Consider the following 19,497-nt stretch of genomic DNA (forward strand, 5'->3'; position numbering starts at 1 on the left):
GAAAAAGAACCCTATTTCTATCCATCAATTTTGCAATACTAATCATGTTTCTATTTGAAATATCGTAGTTCGACCCAATCAACACCTAGACGGGGGGTGAATAGGTGTTTATGCAGATTTTTCTTTTTTAATCAATTAATAACTGCAACACGTCACAAAAATTAATTTGTCTAGATTAGTTCACATACTTTACTATCCTATGTTTGAATATCGATCATAAATTAATTGCAGAAATATAAATATACACAATTATTTGATGACGGAGAAATCTCAATGTGGGTAAAACTCTGGGCCCAAGCCAGTAGGAATCCACTATAAACGTAAATGAAATTTACAATCAGCCAGACTCAACCTAAACTGGTTTTTCTGACATCCTGACCATAGTTTCCTCAAGCCATTCCTGGAATGTGTGATCCTGCACCAACTCCCGGCACCTAGCCCTCCTGGATTGCGTGCTACACCAATTCCCAAGTCTTGATTTTGTCTATCTCCTGTTGATTCAAGAGAAACGTCTGTTCTCTAATAATCGAGACTCCGATCTCATTCCTCGATCTCCAAGAATCAACAAAGGCACTAGAAGATTGTGTTGTGGTGTTTGACTAATGTTGATTTGATCTTTTTCATGTAATTGATCAAATCAAATATAGGGTTGAATGAGAAAGTTAAATTGTAGGAGAGTTTTCTTCAATTTCAATACCTTGAAAGCACATTTCGAATTCGGCGCAGTTTTTCTCCTGTATATGTCTTTTTGGTATTTCTGGTCGGGTTAAAGTATCGAAAAAAGGAAAATAGGGTTTTATGGGTAACACTGTCGTTCGAGCGACAAGCTAGTGACGTTGTTTCATTCGAGCAAAGTGGGGGCGAGAAGCGAGCCACGACCATTCTGTTTTTGTCGCTCGAACGACCACTTGGCGAGCAGCTAGCGAAACTTCGATAGACACATCTTGCCCTACTTCATAGGTCAAACCCTAGCACACTTTGCCAAAATTTCAACTGAGTCCCTCATGTTTTACACAGGTGCACAATGACTCCTATCTTTTAATAATTGACAAATTGACTCCAAACTTTTGAGCATTTACACTTTTACCCTTTTGTTCACAGAATAGCCAGCACAAAATCTAACAAATTCCCCCTTTGGCATTCCGTGACAAAAGCAAATTACAGCAGCAATGACAATCTAATACATAGACTCAACTCACTATTGCCTTGTCATCTTTTAACCTGTTTCCTGAAATCACAACTCACATACCTAGTGTAAAAGCACGAGAAACAGTAACATAAGTACATAAAAGGTAAAGAATCATGAATAGCCATAACAATGTACTAATATACTAGATTAAGAGATAATATTAATATCAATGTAAGTCAAACAACCAAAAACATACATCAATAGTGCAAAGCATCAATACATAATCCAGCCAAAAATATCAATAAATCCCAAAAATTAACCCCACTCCTCCTTTTTATCACAAATGGCAAGGGGAACTCCAAGCAACTAAGCAGGACCATCATCTCCGACATCCCCGTCCTCAGAATCCTGGGCGTCAGACTCATAATCCCAGTGCTCGCGCATCCACCGAATACCACGCTGAACAAGAGTAATAGCCTCTCGTAATGTAGCAAACTCCACAGTATGATGCTCGGAAGCAACTCGTAACTGAGTAATGTCAGCCATCATGTGGGCTTGCTGCTCAATGAGAATCGACATCTGACCTATAAGTGCGATAGTGGGGTCAACAGGAACAGTAGCCGGAGTAAGCTGGTCGGGTGGCGGAATAGAAGTGGAAGAAGAGGGAATATCTGAAGTGGACGGATGAACCTCGGAAGGAGGCGAAGCCTCGTAATGTAGCAAACTCCACAGTATGATGCTCGGAAGCAACTCGTAACTGAGTAATGTCAGCCATCATGTGGGCTTGCTGCTCAATGAGAATCGACATCTGACCTATAAGTGCGATAGTGGGGTCAACAGGAACAATAGCCAGAGTAAGCTGGTCGGGTGGCGGAATAGAAGTGGAAGAAGAGGGAATATCTGAAGTGGACGGATGAACCTCGGAAGGAGGCGAAGGAATAGCTGAGAGATCAGCAAGTAAATCACCCAAAGGATCAGCAGGCACTGTCGGGTCGACGGGCTTAGCAGGAGCAGAGGCAGAGGCAGAGGCAGAGGCAGAGGCAAAAGAGGTGACATGTGACCTACTTTGAAAGATGGTAGTGTGCCCTATGGGACGAAGCACTCGTCGTGAGACCCCATCGGGAAAGGAAGGCCCCAGTGATGTCACCAAGCGGTGGATCAAGCAAGCATACGGCAGACCAATTCGATGACCGGAAGTGCGAAAGGTACGTAGAATGTGTTGGCAAATGAAGGTAGGTAGGTCAATTGAATCTCCATGAGTAAAGCAAAAAGAAACCTCACCTTGTCCATAGGTAGGGAAGAAGTGTGGGAGACGGATCACAGATTTGTACACCCAATGTGCAACAAAATCTGTCTATCGGTCGGGAGCGAACCAGTGCGAATCGCCTCAGGCCCACCTCCCAAAGGGCTATTAAACAAGGTGGATCGAACTAGAGAATTGGTCGGAATAGAATCAACCAAGAGATACGAGTAAACGGGGTGAATGACACGGGGAACATATATGGAACAGGAAATAACATCAGGGGAAATCCTAAGGGTTTGACCCCGGAGGAACACGCGGAAGGACGAACCACTAATGTCATGTATGTTCGCATAGAACTCCTAAACAAGAAGACTAGGCGGGGGATCTAACCCAATCAGCAAGGATTCCCAACCTCGAGAAGTAAAGATAGCTGCCACATCAGGTGATAGGTCGGATAGAGTAACCTCACGCTCTACTAGGACATGACGATGGGAAAACTGGCTCCCAAAGACTTATTGAGCAATAGAGGAAATGAATCGAGAACGACTAAACGAACCCGATCCACTACCGGGCTGAGCTGTGGTCCTAGCCCTCTTGGGTGCCATCTGCAATGTGAGATGTAGAAGATAAATCAATCCCCAAGGAAAACGAAGTGAAGGAGACACATGACTAGACAAGCCCTAAAAGGCAATCACACACAAGCCCGTGGGCTATGACCAAGACGGATGTGACGTGAACTAGACATAAACAAGATCAAGATGAAATTGGGACACACGTAAAAACGTCCAATATAAATGGAGAATTGATGAGTTGTATTTCAAACAATCCTCCAAACGTAGTACAGGCAATAACAGAGAAGTGTAAGCACCGATTTGGTAGGTGATTAGTGTGAAGTTTGATGACGTAATAGGTGAAGAGTGCACATCATGTTATAGGAAATAAGGTCAAATAAATAATGAACTCATATGTTGAGTACCTAAGACACCAATCACACGTGAGAAATGACACGCAATGGGCAAGAAACACAAGGCTATGGTGAGGAGACATTTCATCGAATACATTGTATGCACAAGAAGGAGAAGCTACAAATGGAAGCATGCAAGAGACACCCAACACCCCATAACACCACCATTTACCTAGCACACCACAAACACCCAAGTCCAAAGGAACCAAATAGTGAAAAGAAAAACAAAAATAACCCAACACCCAAACGAAAATTCAAGGCACTTACCAAAAAGAGAGGAAGGAATCACCAAGAAAAGCACACAAGGAATGGAAATAGAAGCTCCACACGTGAGAAAACAAGGGCAAATCGATCAAGGAGTGTCGATTTGAGAGGGAAAAAAAGAGAGAGAAAGGGAAGAAATGAAATTAAAAAAATGAGACGGAACGGCGCGAGAAAATTAAAAGTCTCGCTGTCGCTCGAGGGAGACTTGAGCGAACAGCGAGCGACAAAGACACTGCTTCTGTCGCTCGAGCGAGCTCCCAACGAAATGATAAAAATAGCACCTATACTTGAAAAATTTAAAAGTTAGGCCTAGGTTTAAAATTTAGCAAAGTAACAACACTTTAGAAACTTTCAAAAATAGCACCTTTTTCAGAAATTTTAATTTAAACCCCAAAATTTTTTTAAATGCATGAACAATGCAGAGGCAGTTGATTCAATCAAAGGCAATAGATCACAAATACGACATGCACAGTGATTAGAAAATGGTTACCCACACACCGGGACCAAGTACAGATGTAGTAAATTGTATATGCGACCCCTCGTTAAACGTGTCACTCATTCCAAGCAAGTAAGACTCAAAAACCTTAAATTTGTGAGAAGACACAGTCAAATCACCGACGTAGGAGTTAACACTTAGATTTTTAAAGGTCAAATCCAATGCCACTAGGATCTATACTTCGTTGAGATATGGTGTAAAACTGTTCTTCTCCCCCTGTGATTAAGGGCCTAAATTTTTTATTTTTTTTTATTTTTTTTGTGTTATCTTACGTGCAATCTCATATCCATTAAGCTACTAAGAAGACCCCTTTAATGAGTGTTGGGTCGGTGACTCCCAAACCAATTGACTTTAGGGCACTAGGTTATGAGAAACCCCTCAGACTTAATTGCTCGAGTCATCTAGGCTCCGAAGATAGGTATAAGATGTGATATAATGAATACTCTGTGGAAACACTCGGGGGTACACGAGAAGTTAGGTCATCTAGTCCAAGATCAATTCAAATCCAATGTCTACTCAACGATAGATGATAGCCATCCCAAGTCTCACACATGCGGTTAAGACTCAGACACACGGTCCTAGTGTGTGTTGTGCAAATATAATATGAAGTGACATATACTAAGTACTCCATACAGACTCGGGATAAGTGACGGGATTTAGAAACTAATCATGTGTAGAATGCACATTTGATTTCAAATTGCAACTCCGAGAGAACAAGTACAATGCAAAAATGACATGTGATGATCAAACTCCCCTCCCCCCTTTTTTATATGAAGTTTTAAAAAAAAAATGCAAATAAACACATAAAGGTAACGTAATGAATGCAAAAAAATAAAAATAAAAAATGCATGCATCTATGAAGACGATGAGGGAGGAACACAGATGCCAACAGTCTTCCTAAGTGACTCGAATCTAAACCCATCTAGAGGTTTAGTGAATAGATCGGCAAGTTGATTTTTAGTAGAGATGTGTTCGAGAGAAATCACATGGACTCAACTAGCTCTCGAATAAAGTGATGACGAATGTCAATGTGCTTGGTCCAAGAATGTTGAACCAGATTTTTTGATATGTTGATAGCATTAGTATTGTCACAGAAAATAGTCATAGTACCCTGATTTATCCCATAGTCACACAGCATTTGCTTCATCCAAAGCAGTTAAGTGCAGCAGCTACCAGCTGCAATGTATTCTGCCTCGGCTGCGAACAAGGAGACTGAGTTTTTTTTTCTTATTCATCCAGGAGACAAGATTAGAACCAACGTAGAAACATCCACCCGAGGTACTTTTTCTATTGTCGGCATTTCTGGCCCAATCGGCATCAAAATAGCTCGCTAATTCTAGATTGGAATCTCTGGAATACAAGATCCCATGATCTACTATCCCATTGACATATCTAATAATGCGCCTCACTGCACTTAGATGGGACTCCTTAGGATCAGCTTGAAATCTAGCACATACACCAACACTAAACTCTATGTCAGGTATACTGGCAATAAGATATTGTAAACTGCCTATCATGCTCCTATACACAGTCTGATCAACACTCTTACTTGTAGGATCATGTCCTAACTTAACATTTGTGCTCATAGGTGTCCTTGTGTGTTTCTTACTGTCCAAACCAAATCTCTTCACAAGGTCTTTGGCATATTTTGATTGAGAGATAAATAGCCCACAATCAGTTTGCTTTACTTGAAGACCAAGGAAGTAATTTAGCTCTCCAACCATACTCATTTCAAATTCTTGTTTCATGCATTCAGCAAATCCAAGAGCAAGGGAGCCAATGGGAGAGCCAAAGATGATGTTATCGATATAGATCTGACCTACAATGATAGTTTCTTCAATATGTCTAATGAATAAGGTTCTGTCAGCACCACCTCGTGAGAACCCATGCTCAACGAGGTAAGTGGTGAGTCTGTCATATCAAGCTTTAGGAGCTTGTTTCAGACCATACAGTGCTTTATTTAGTTTGTAGACATAATGAGGAAACTTAGGGTCAATGAATCCTTTCGGCTGTTCAACATACGCCTCTTCTTGGAGTATTCCATTCAAGAATGCACTCTTGACATCCATTTGATATAGCTTGAACCCTAAGATACATGCAACTGCAAGAAGAATACGAATGGACTCAAGACGAGTGACTGGGGCAAAAGTCTCATCAAAATCTACCCCTTCCACCTGAGTGTACCCCTGGGCAACTAGTCTAGCCTTAGTCCTAGTTATAGTACCTTGGTCAGCGGTTTTGTTCTTGAAAATCCACTTAGTACCTATCACATTAGAGTCATCAGGCCTAGGGACTAGATTCAAAACATTATTTCGAACGAATTGATTAAGCTCCTCATGCATGGCATTCACCCAGCATTCATCTCTAAGGGCTTCCTCTACTTTCTTAGGTTCAATCTGGGATACATAGCTAGTATATGTTAGGTTATTTGGAATTCTCTTTCGTAACCTCATTCCTTCATCCAAATCCCCAGTAATGTTAACCTTAGGATGATTAGACTGATCCCAATTTGGTAGACCTTGCTCAGATATGTTTTCTGAGGATTGTGGAGATTTTGGGATTGAGTGCTCTTTATTTTCAGCAGTGCCTCCTTGATCTTCACTTAGATCTTCTATGTCAACCCCATTTCAGCACTCTCCCCCTCAGTAAAGGCATCATCAATAACAACATTTACAGATTTCAAGACACTCTGAGTACGCAAGTTGTAAACTCGGTATGCTCTACTGTTCTTAGAATATCCTAGAAAAGTCCCATCATCACTTTTGGAATCAAACTTGCCTAGATTTTCTCTATCCCTCAGAATGTAACATTTGCTGCCAAACACCCGAAAGTATTTAACAGTAGGCTTCTTGCCTTTCCAGATCTCATAAGGAGTCTTGTCTGATTTCGGTCTCAAGTATACCCTATTTATTATGTGGTACGCGATGTTAATAGCTTTACCTCAGAAATGCATTGCTAGATCCTTGCCGTGAGGCATGGGCCTAGCCATTTCTTGAAGTACTCTATTCTTCCTCTCAACAACTCCATTTTGCTTTAGCGTGATTGATGAGGAGAACTCATGCTTAATCCCCTCCTCCAAGCAGAAGTTTTCTGGATCGAAGTTTTCAAATTCTTTTCCATGATTACTTCGAACCCTAGAAATAGGAAGGTTTTGTCCAACTTTGAGTTTTTTGCATAAGGACTTAACCATAAATCCCGTCTCAGATTTTTCTCTTAATAGATCAATCCAGGTGAATCTAGAAAAATCATCTACCACAACCAGAATATACCATTTGCCTCCTAGGCTCTCTACTCTAGATGGTCCCATTAAATCTATATGGAGAAGCTCTAGGGGTCTATTCGTCAAGATTTTTGAGGTTTGCTTATGGTTTATCCTGAGTTGCTTTCCTTGTTGACATAGCTTGCACACAACATTCTCACTTTGATCAATCTTAGGTAAATCATCGACAATCTTCTTTTTGACCAATTTAGATAGACTTTTGTAGTTAACATGACCGAGTCTTTGATGCCAAAGTTCAGATATATCAATTTTAGCACTACTGCATACATAGTTCGAGTTTGGAAGAACTCCATAACAGTTATCAGATGTTCTAACACCTTCAAGAACAACACCACTAGAAGCGTCATAAACAGTGCATCTCTTTCGGACAAAACTCACTTCATAGTCAGCATCACAGATTTGACTAATGCTCAATAAGTTGGACTTAAGGCCCTCTACATAAAGTACATTGGATATTATAGGAAGTCGAGCAATGGTTATGGAGTCTTTACCTCGGATGGGTGCCGTAACTCCGACGCCAAAGGTAACTACATCGCTGTTGCAGTCATCAAAGGTAGAGAATAAGGCCTTGTTACCACACATGTGTCTAGAACAAGTACTATCAAGATACCACATGCATGTATTTTGTGCCTTATATGCAACATGAGCAACAAAACATTTTAGATTCTCAGTATACTCACCCACATCAGATTTCTTTACCCAAACTTCTCTCGAGGTCGAGGTTATCATAGTCAACCTTGTTACCATCTCAGTTAAGTGGCTAACCTGATTTGAAAGGAAGTTCACTTGACCAGGGATATCCTAACTTCGATTCCTATTTACTAGCTTTCGACACCTAGGTTTCGTGCAGCCTAAGGCACCATAGTGATGACAAGTGGGTATGAACCTAGGTTCAGACGTACGTGAGTGTTGATTATGAAAATTAGGTGTAGAGATCTTATGAACTCTATGGCCTTCAGTCCATTAAAATTTTTGTCTTTGGATTCTGGATTTGTTGAAACATTAGATCTATTGGAAGCGAGGACAAATGTGGTCTTTGATAGACTAGACACATTGCTATCACTCTTCACAAATCCTAGACCTTGTCTATTTCCAACTGGTTTGTTCATTCCTAACATATCGTCTAGTTTCTTAGTTCCACTCGCAAATGATTGTAGTTGAGTGTTGGATCTCTCTAATTCATAGGTCAATGTCTTGATCCTGTCCTCTAATTTCTCATTGACACACTTCAACTCAATGAGATTTTTGGATGAGACTTGAAGATCATGGGTGATTTTCTCCTTCTCTCTCTCAAGCTCGTCTACCTTCTTAAATAGGGCTTTATTTACCTTTTTGATCTTGAGACTTTCCTTAAACATAAGTTGATAAGTCTCATGTATATCTGTCTCATCCTTCGAATTATCACCGGACTTGTCACTCTCCACTTCCTCCTCAACGTTCTCACTTTCCTTGTCTGACTCGCTCTTGACAGTAGATACAAAAGTCATATAGCCCTTTTCCTCTTCACTGCTTCAGGAATCACTTTGTTCACTTAAATTAGAATCATCATTAGTTAATGACACAGTTAATGCCTTCCTACTCCCCTTCTTTAGATTTTTCTTAAAGTTAGGACATTCATTTCTATAGTGCCCAAATCCCTGACACTCATAACACCTAACCTCTTTAGATTTCTTACTAGGGTTCCTAGCAGTTGATTTATCATCATTCTCTCTTTGCAATTTGCTAGGGGCTTCTCTCATTTTCTCTTGAGGTCATTTTTCGCCCTTTAAGACTTTTTGGAATTTTTTCACAAAGTAGGTAATCTCCTCATCTCTAAGAGTTTCCATGCCAGATGATTCAGACTCTCCTTCCCTAACAGTGTTCAGGGCTATGAACCTATTTTTTCTTGGTTGTGAAATGGTGAGTTCATAGGTTTGAAGGGATCCTACGAGTTCTTCTATCTTAATTGTATCCAGATCATTCCTTTCTTCAATAGTTGTAACTTTAGGTCTAAATCTCTTGAGCAAGGATCTAAGAACCTTCCTCACAATTTTGGGCTCGGGAATCCTCTCACCTAGGTTGAAACTAGAGTTAGCACTGTCATTCAATTCGGCATAGAACTTATCAAAAGATTCATCATCCTTCATCCCGATTTCTTCAAACCTTGAGGTTAGCATTTGCAATTTTGAATTTTTTTACAGTTTTAGTTCCCTCATGCGTAGTCTCTAGAATGTCCCATACCTCTTTAACAGTTTCACGCATTGATACTCTTCTAAATTCTTCGAGAGACATGGACATAAGCAAAGCATGAAGTCCTTTGCTATTCCAATTGCGATTAGCTAATTCTTCCTTAGTCCAAAGTGAAATATCAGTTAGATTGACAACACCTGATACAGTTGTAGAAGGGGGTTTCCAACCATTTTGTACGCTCACCAAAATGGACTTAAGAAAAGCACGCATCCTAACCTTCCAGTAGGCATAGTTGCTTCCCTAAAATACAGAGGCACAGACAGTGATTGACTCATCTAGACAACAATGGGTCACGACTCGAGTTTCTGCTCTGATACCACTTAAAATATCGTAATTCGACCCAACCAACACCTAGATGGGGATGAAGAGGTGTTTATGCGGAATTTTCTTTTTCAATCAATTAATAATTGCAACACGTCACAAAAATTAATTTGTCCAAATCAGTTCACATGCTTTACTATCCTATATTTGAATACCGGTCATAAATTAATTGCAGAAATATAAATAACACAATTATTTGATGACGAAGAAACCCCAATGTGGGTAAAACTTCGAGCCCAAGCCAGTAGGAATCCACTATAAACATAAATGAAACTTTCAATCGGCCAGACTCAACCTACACTGGTTTTTCTGACATCCTGATCATAGTTTCCTCAATCCCTTCCTGGAATGTGTGATCCTGCACCAACTCCCGGCACCTAGCCCTCCTGGATTGCGTGCTACACCAATTCCCAAGTCTTGATTTTGTCTATCTCCTATGGATTCAAGAGAACCGCCTGTTCTCTAATGATCGAGACTCCGATCTCCTTTCTCGATCTCCAAGAATCAACAAAGGCACTAGAAGATTGTGTTGTGATGTTTGATGAATGTTGATTTGATCTTTTTCATGTAATTGATCAAATCAAATATAGGGTTGAATGAGAAAGTTAAAGTGTAGGAGAATTTTCTTCAATTTTAATACCTTGAAAGCACATTTCGAATTCGGCGCAGTTTTTCTCATGTATATGTCTTTTTGGTATTTCTGGTTGGGTTAAAGTGTCGAAAAAAGGAAAATAGGGTTTTATGGGTAATACTGGCGCTCAAGCGACAAGCGAGCGACGCTATTTCGCTTGAGCGAAGTGGGGGCGAGAAGCGAGCGACGACCATTTTGTTTTTGTCGCTCAATCGACCACTTGACGAGCAGCTAGCGAAATTTCAACAACACATCTTGCCCTACTTCATAGCTCGAACCCTAGCACACTTTGCCAAAATTGTAATTAAGTCCCTCATCTTTTACACATGTGCACAATGACTCCTATCCTTTAATAATTGACAAATTGACCCCAAACGTTTGAGCATTTACACTTTTACCCTTTTGTTCACAGAATAGCCAACACAAAATCTAACACTATTGAATTCTTACCCAGTGTCTTTCATGTAAAGGATCTGAGCACGAGGGCAATCCTTTTGACGAAAACACTAAAAATGGCATCTATGTGTCGCCAACCTCCTCTCCAACATTGTCTTCTCCACTCATTGTTTTTTCCAGCGTCCAGACTACTTCCTCCAAGTGGCACTCTAGATTAGGTCATCCATCATCACCTATTCTTCAGCATAATATGTCAACATTTTCTTTACCTTATTCTATGTCACAACACTCTCATTGTAATGCGTGTTTAAGCAATAAAAGTCACAAGCTTCCTTTTTCTACATCTAGGATTGTTTCATCTCACCCTTACAAATCGTATTTTCAGATGTTTGGACCTCCCTTGTTTATTCTTTTGATAATCTCAAGTATTATGTTATTTTTGTTGATCACTTTACACGATACGTTTGGAATTACCCCTTAAAGAAGAAATCTCATGTCTGTGATGTCTTTCTTCGTTTCAAGGAAATAGTAGAAAATCACTTCAAACACTCTATTATCACTCTTTACACCGATAATGGTGGGGATATTAAGCATTAGATCAATTTCCATCCCTTCGTGGAATTTCTCATCTCACATCTCCCCCACATACACCTGAACACAATCGTCTCTCTAAACGTCGACATCGACATATTTTGAAACCAGTCTGTCTGTACTCACTCACGCCTCACTTCCACTTATATACTAGAACTATGCCTTTGCAACCACTGTGTATCTCGTTAATCGCATGCCCATACCCGCACTTTCCCTTTCCTCTCCTTATGAGTCCCTTTTTCGCTCACCACTAAACTATACAAAACTCCGTATCTTTGGTTGTTTATGCTATCCATGGCTTTGCCCCTATTCTAGTCATAGTCTCGATCCATCTGTTGTGTGTTTGTTGGGTACTCCCTCACCCAAAGTGCCTATCTCTGTCTTGATCCTTCCACTTCTAAAATCTACACATCCCATCATGTCAAATTTGTGGAATCTATCTTTCCATTCAAAGTCATCTTAGTCGACCAAGTCCAGAAACACTCCCAAATTGGTTTCCATAATCGTAATTTCTTCCCACTATGGTTAACCACTCTACATCCTCCATCCACCGCACATACTTTGAAAGTTCACGTACCGTAATCGAAACCCCACTCTCTCTCAGAAAAACTTCAGTAGACCGAGCCTCGCCATCCAATAGCTTAGCACATTTCACCAACACCAACAATAACCTACACGATCCATCCTTTGCTTCCTCACTACTCTCTCCAGACTCCCCTCTTCCAAACCCGCTCACCAACACCCATACCATGACCACTCGTGCTAAAAACAACATCCATAAACTCATCCAAAAACTTAATCTTACTGCTACCATCACCTCATCCCATCAACTTGAACCACACATGTTGACCCAAGCCCTCAAAGATCCTAAATGGCATCAGGCTATGTCTGAGGAGTACGATGCTCTTGTGTGGAATGTGACATGGGAACTTGTCCCCCCTGATTCAACGTAAAATCTTGTCGATTGTAAATGGATTTTTAGAATAAAACGTTTACCTGAGGCTCAATTGACAAGTACAAAGCGCGACTAGTTGCTAAAGGTTTCCATCAGCATCCTAGTGTTGATTATCATGACACATTCAGTCCGACTGTCAAACCCACCACTGTTCACGAGGTTCTTAGTCTTGCTATTAGTCGAGGGTGGTCTCTTCATCAACAATGCCTTTCCACAAGGTCATATCTCTGAAGATGTTTTTATGGCACAACCACCAGGTTTTCTTGATCGTGATAATCCCACATATGTCTGCAAGTTATGCAAGCCTATATATGGTCTCAAACAAGTACCAAGGGCTTGGTACCATGAGCTCAGACAATTTCTTGTAGCCTCTGGGTTTACAAACTCTCATGCAGACACATCACTCTTTGTCTTCAACAGCAGCGATAATCTAGTTTATCTCCTTGTGTATGTTGATGACATAATTATTACTAGAAGCAATGCCATTGCAATTCAGCAGTTTATTAATATTCTTGGCAAAAGATTTTCCATCAAGGATCTTGGTGACTTGACTTACTTTCTTGGTGTTGAAGTTGCCACTCCTTCCTTTGGTTTAATTCTCTCTCAGCGAAAATATATCACAGATCTTTTCGCTCGCACAAATATGACTAGGGCCAAATCTGTCACCACTCCACTTGCCACCAAGCCAACACTTACAATTCTTTGTAGCACTGCTTTGACAGATCGTTCTAAATATAGGATAGTTGTTGGAAGTCTCCAATATTTGTGCCTCACTCGCCTTGATATTGCATATGCTTTTAATAAGTTGTCTCAATTCATGCATCGACCTACTACTGATCATTGGAATGCTATCAAGCGCTTGCTTCGCTATCTTTTTGGTACAGCTGATCACGGTCTTGCCTTGCACTGTCACACATCTCTATCTCTTCATGCCTTCTCCGATGCTGACTGGCCGGTAATAAGGATGACTACACCTCCACCAGTGCTTATATTGTTTACCTTGGTTGCAATCCGATCTCCTGGTCCTCCAAGAAACAACGCACGGTTGCCTGCTCCTCCACTAAAGTTGAATATCGTGCTGTTGCTTCTACAGTTGCTGAGTTACGAAGGATTTGTTGTCTTCTCACCGAACTTGGCGTTTGTATTCCCGCTGCTCCGGTTGTCTATTATGATAATATTGGTGCAACTCATCTTTGCTCAAATTCTGTCTTCCATTAAAGAATGAAGCATGTTACAATTGATTATCACTTTATTCGAGATCAAGTACGAAGTGGAGCTTTACGTGTCACCTATGTGTCCTCAGAAGATTAATTAGCCAATGTCTTGACCAAGCCTCTTCCACGCACTCGCTTTCAAGTTTTGAAGATCAAGATTGGACTCTCCACATGAGCTCCATCTTGAGGGGGCATATTAGAGGAATTAATTGTGTATCTCTATAATTATCTCATTAGGTGTCGTAAATATTTTAATTGACAACAAATCTCATAGATCAGGTCATTAGCTAAGTTTTGAATATTTGATTGGCTATTAATTGATATTTGGTCGACAACTCAATCACATCTTGTACGTGTGTGTATATATATATCTCACCATTATTCAATGAAAACCAAGCCATTAATTTTCGATATCTTCAGTTACTATTGCAAGCTCCACCACCAACGACGGCAGGGTACCAGAGTTTTCCTATATGGTGAGGTTGACGCGGCCTCTTCGGTACTCGAAAATCGTACGGATGACATAAGAGCTGGAGGTGGATTAGGTGTCGGGCAATTGCCCTCTGGGAAGGGCAGGGAACTTGGAGGCTGTCGGAGTTATGATGGGGAATGACCAGAAAACTGATCGAAAAAGTCAAAATACTTTGACAGCTTTGCATTTTTTCTTGGTGGAAGGCTGGACAAGGGATAATGCATGTGCCAGCGACGGACGTGGCAGCGGTGCGGTGTCGGATATTGATGATTCCAGCCCTTTGATGGGACTTAAATCTGCCATTATATGGCTTCTGGACCAAGAAATTGGAGAAATATGGCCGCGAGAATGGATCGATATAAATCACATAATCCCGTTATAGTTTGTGGGATTAGAAGACAGAGAAATTGTGGTGTCGAATTCTAGAAATGGATCCTACAAAAATGTAAAGAAAATTGAAAAATTTTGAGGTTGATGGATTTTGTTTCGAATAGGTCGCCTTAAATTGTGGAATTTAGGGTTTTGTTATTGTCAAGTAATTTGATTGATATTATTGATAATTAATCAAAGAATAGTCCTCGTTCATTTAAGGAACAGATGAGTACATGATCTTTGATTAATATATTCATTGACAAATTCTTCATCTTTAATAATTTAAGGGGGATGTCCTCAACTGAGATTGCAATGAATTTTAAAAGTCATTCTAAATTTGGGTATCTTCAATTGAGATTTTATTGAATTTTAATTAAATTCATTAAAATTCAAGTGTCCCCAATTGAAATTTTAATAAAATCCTTTAAAATTTAAGTATCCTCAATAATTAGTGGATTTATAAAGATTTTATTAATAAAAGGATTTTAAAAGATTTGGATGGATTTCAAGCTTAAAAATATATATAAGTAAATCTTTTGAAATTTCACCATATTTGATAAGATTCTTATGAAATTTGTAAAAATCCATTTAAATCCACCAAATTCATTAGAATTTATAATCATTTAAAATTCATTAAAATTTTAGTTGAGAACACCCCTATAAAATTTTAGTTTAGATTAATCAACCAATATCATCTCACCAAAATGTTCGAATTTTGATTACTTATGGTACACGATTTATCTATACCAATTTCCTAATGATTCATCCATCATCGTTAAATGTTCGACTTCTTGATTATCTATGTAATTTCTAATATAATCTCACCTATCTTTATCAGATCTTAAAAAAAAAAAACCAAATAAATTGAATTGAATTCATCATTCAACTATACTTGTCAAAAGAGACCACTCTAGGTTTTAATCAAAATTTAGATTTAAATCGAATATATATAATAATGATTTTTCTCCTTTCATTTTTGCTCTAAAATGTAAATTGATATATATATATATTTTTTTGGGCTTATGTTAAATATTTAATTCAACACCTATACAACTTTTGGTAGGCAATTGAAAATATAAATAAATCAAAAGCTTTTCTAGTTTCCGATAAATATAACAAGCAACGAGAAAATACAAAAATTGTCTTATATGATGTGACACGATCCGTCCCAAATCACCTTAATGGATCCTACACGTGTCGTGTGCCGATGGTAGATATCAGCTAAGTGTCGGACCCACCACCAAAGCAAAATTGACTTGTCTGACTGTGAGGAAATTTTAAAGAATTTTGACAGAGTCTACTCTAAAATATGGACTAAAACCACTTGATCCATAATTAATTTCCTCAAATCAATACATATAATATAAAACAAGTACCCTAGTGCCTCAAAATCCAAACTATTCAAAATAAAATACTCACAATTCGATATTTACTTACTTTACTACCAACAATTCTCAAATGTACTAAATATACCATATAGCGGTCTCATGACAACCTTTTCTAACATAAACTACATGTAACGTAAGAAACAGGTACTACCTAATATGATAAAGTAGACGATACAATTAATGACGTGTGACTCAATTCAGTGGATCGACAAGCTCCAATATTGCTCAACTCGACTGCTATATGATAAGGAAAAAGGGTAACAAAATATGAGCTTGTAACTCAGTGAGGTCCTTTTATGCATATTTCCTGAAAATTCTAACTCTATTAATTTTTTGAGAAATGCTTAAATCTAGCAACACTTTTAAACTAAGCATGATTGCATTATAAAATTCTTTGTTCTTAATTCTAGACAAGTAACTGTAAAGTATAACAAATATAAAGAATTTGATATTCATGAAAATCTATGGAATATTGTTGTTGCTCAATATTATAAGCTGGAAGTTTTATTCTTAGAACTAAATAAACTGAACTCTTAATCTAAAATCCATAAGCTGAACTGTAAACGGGAAAATGTAAGCTGTAGGCTAATAATCCCCTATATACTTAAAACTCACATCAAATATACCCCATGTAAAACATCTACTAATGATCTAAAAGCTGTCGGATCAATATTCTGTACACGGTCGTAGCCTCTCAGTGCACAAGATGGAAACAACATAATCATCCTCATACACGGCTGTAGCCCCTCAGTGTATAATAAGTACCTTTACCCACGATCGTAAGCCCTCAGTGAATAAGAGTTACCCTTACACACGGCTGTAGCTCCTCAATGTATAGGAGTTAAATACATGACTCTAGTACACGGCCGTAGCCCCTCAGTGCACTAGAGTAAGATAATTACATCAATTATTTTCTGATAATTTCAAAACAATCATGCTCATTTACCAATTCTTGAAAATAAGACATTTCATGTAATTAATATGCTTCTATAACATAAAAAGAAAATATTCTTTTTGGAAAAGTAGATTCTCCACTCACAAATCTATGGATAACGATCTGGTCAAATTGACCAGCCTTGTCAAGCTTTCATGTCATCACTTGAAATGTAATGTAAAATAACTAATTTAACAAATCTCATACTAAGTATCTCTTCACATTTAATTATGAAATATTAGCACTTGACTTTTCGGCACTTGAATATATTCTTTAGTTTCCTTCACAATTGAAACAAATTATACCTTCTAGCCTTTCACTAATTTTTAAATTATCATAATTAGCTACATCCCAAGCATTAAAACAATTCTTTATTCAAATCTAGTGAAACTTGAATTCCCACTTGAACCAATCTAATTTACATCTTATCCCATAGATCCATTTTTTCAAGTTAATATATCATCACCATAATCATGTTCACAATTAATCCTTACTCAAGTATCCAATTTAAAATCTAGGATTTGCCAAAAATTGGTATTCTTGCCTTAATGAAGTTGGAGATTAAATAATCAACAAACTTGAGCTCCAGTTTGTACTCTTACCCTCTTAAATCTGAAATTTATACCACAAGTTTAAACCCTAAAAATTTAACATAAAATCATTCCTTTACCTCTTGAAGGAAATATAGAGAAAGGAGAAGGGAATCAAGCTTGAACTACCTATTTTCCTTCCTTTTTCTCCTCCTCTTTTTCTCTTTTCTTCTTCTTTTTCTTCCTTCCTCTTTTCTTTTCTTTCTTCTTTTCCTCCTCTGCCGTTTCCAACCTCTCTGCCCGGTTTGGTATGAAAAATATCTATAAAGTAATGACAATTGGGTTTAAATGGTCAAATTAGTGGGGTTTTGCAAGGTAAGTCCCTCATCCTCCATATAATATAACATTTAGTCATACTAAATTTCATATAATAAAATATTAAATCCTTAACTTCCAAATTTAGAAAAATAAATCCAAACTTAAAATTTTTATCCATCATAAACCCTCAAAATATTTTTTTGTCATAAAATAACCCCAATAAAATACTTTCTTAAATTTTAGTCCCTGTTTAACTTTGACAATTCGACCATTGATCTTTGACCTAAAAGAATTCGGTTGTAACATGATGTCACTAAAGTTTTGTAACAGATCAACCTTACTCATAATTTGCTCTATATTAAAGGTTGAACCCCAACCTTAAGAGTCCCCCACCGCTCCTGCCCTAGAGCATCGTGAATGAGGTAAATCGCTGATTATGCCTCCAAGGGTACAGGGTAGAAGGCTGCTTGTACACTTGCACTTACCCAAGAGCCAAATCCATATTTCAGGATTCGAACCCTTGACACGACAGCCTCAAGCAAAGCTGGATTTCTCCACCCTCCCCTTTTACCATTTGGAGATGTGCCCTAGGGGCCACAATTTGCTCTATATTATTTCGTAAGTTCATGTTCAATGACTAAATTGAATGACACTTAAATGCTCAATGACCTCCAGCATTATTTTCCATAATCATATGAGGAGAGATAACCTAAAGATGATTTGGAAAAGCAAAGAGAATATAAATATTTTTATTTAAACATTACAAGAAGTGACCGATTTTTTTTTATTTTTATTTCGGACACCGAGTTAAATATTCTTAAGAATACAGATAAAAAAGTACACATGGCCAACTCAATGCATCCATCACGTTCTTAGGATGTCTTGAAGAGATTCTTTAAATTTGATATGTTCTCTATTTTAAAGAGCCAATTTTTAAAATCATAATTCAGGAGACTCTTTAAATTAACATTTTAATTTCGAGAACAGGTTTGCCTCTCCAAATTTAAGAGCCAAACTCACTTTCTATAATTAAATGAATTCAAAGTGTTTCAGTTTTTAATTTAGAAAAATAATAAAATAATTTAAAGAAAAGTTAGTTAAAATAGAAGATAGAGAAACTGATAAACTTTTTTTTTTTGAAATTAGTAAAATTATGTGTTAAATATAAAGAGTTTATTGGAGTACTTCAAAATTTCAACTTTTTAAATTTATAGATGCTCTTCAAATGTTAGAATATACTCTTTAAAAATAAAGAGTCTCTTAGAGATGATCTTAATAGTCAAAAGTGTAAAGATTCTAGTGGTAGTCTCTTTTAAGTGAATTAATCACAAACCCTAACTCATTTCTTCTCATTGATTGAAATTAATTGATTTTGAGGTTACTTAATTGTGAGAATTAGAAACCCTAATTCTATACTACCAATAGTAGTAAGATCATAGTAAAAAAATAAAGACAAAAGAATACACAAAATATAGTGGTAATTCGCTTCAATGTGTAACAACGACTTTATCCTTCGCTGAAATAATTCATTATGATAAAAAGAAATTAACAAGAGAAAAACCAGACCCCTTACTTTCTCTAATATCTCCACTCCTCTTTATGACGTTCGAATAAACTTTAATGACGGTTCTCTATTTATAAAAGAAAATTAGGGCAAAATCAAAATTATAAGTATATGAAATTTCTAAACTTTTTTAAATGAAATTCTGTCGCATATAACGCAATAATTAGATTCTACAACTTAGCACTTAGAACTCCATTTATGCATTT

The 19,497-nt window shown here is 37.9% G+C and overlaps 1 protein-coding gene and 1 long non-coding RNA gene across 2 annotated transcripts; both read right to left on the reverse strand.

Moving 5' to 3' along the window:
• Positions 1 to 200: 200 nt before the first annotated feature.
• LOC111390401 lies at positions 201 to 4,386 on the reverse strand. Its single transcript, XM_023015438.1, has 8 exons — positions 4,369 to 4,386; positions 4,099 to 4,183; positions 3,432 to 3,508; positions 2,929 to 3,052; positions 2,763 to 2,847; positions 2,527 to 2,702; positions 2,049 to 2,479; positions 201 to 1,819 (listed from the first exon to the last, which is right to left on the reverse strand). The coding sequence occupies exons 1-8, from the start codon at positions 4,384 to 4,386 to the stop codon at positions 1,496 to 1,498; spliced, it is 1,320 nt and encodes a 439-aa protein (XP_022871206.1). The 3' UTR covers positions 201 to 1,495.
• Positions 4,387 to 16,466: 12,080 nt separating this feature from the next.
• Positions 16,467 to 17,705, reverse strand: LOC111390405. The gene is made up of 2 exons (XR_002701912.1): positions 17,550 to 17,705; positions 16,467 to 16,829 (listed from the first exon to the last, which is right to left on the reverse strand). It is a non-coding gene; the product is annotated as an uncharacterized LOC111390405 (long non-coding RNA).
• Positions 17,706 to 19,497: the final 1,792 nt, after the last annotated feature.

The sequence above is a fragment of the Olea europaea genome, unplaced genomic scaffold, assembly GCF_002742605.1.
Source record: "Olea europaea var. sylvestris unplaced genomic scaffold, O_europaea_v1 scaffold680, whole genome shotgun sequence".
Lineage (NCBI taxonomy): Eukaryota > Viridiplantae > Streptophyta > Magnoliopsida > Lamiales > Oleaceae > Olea > Olea europaea.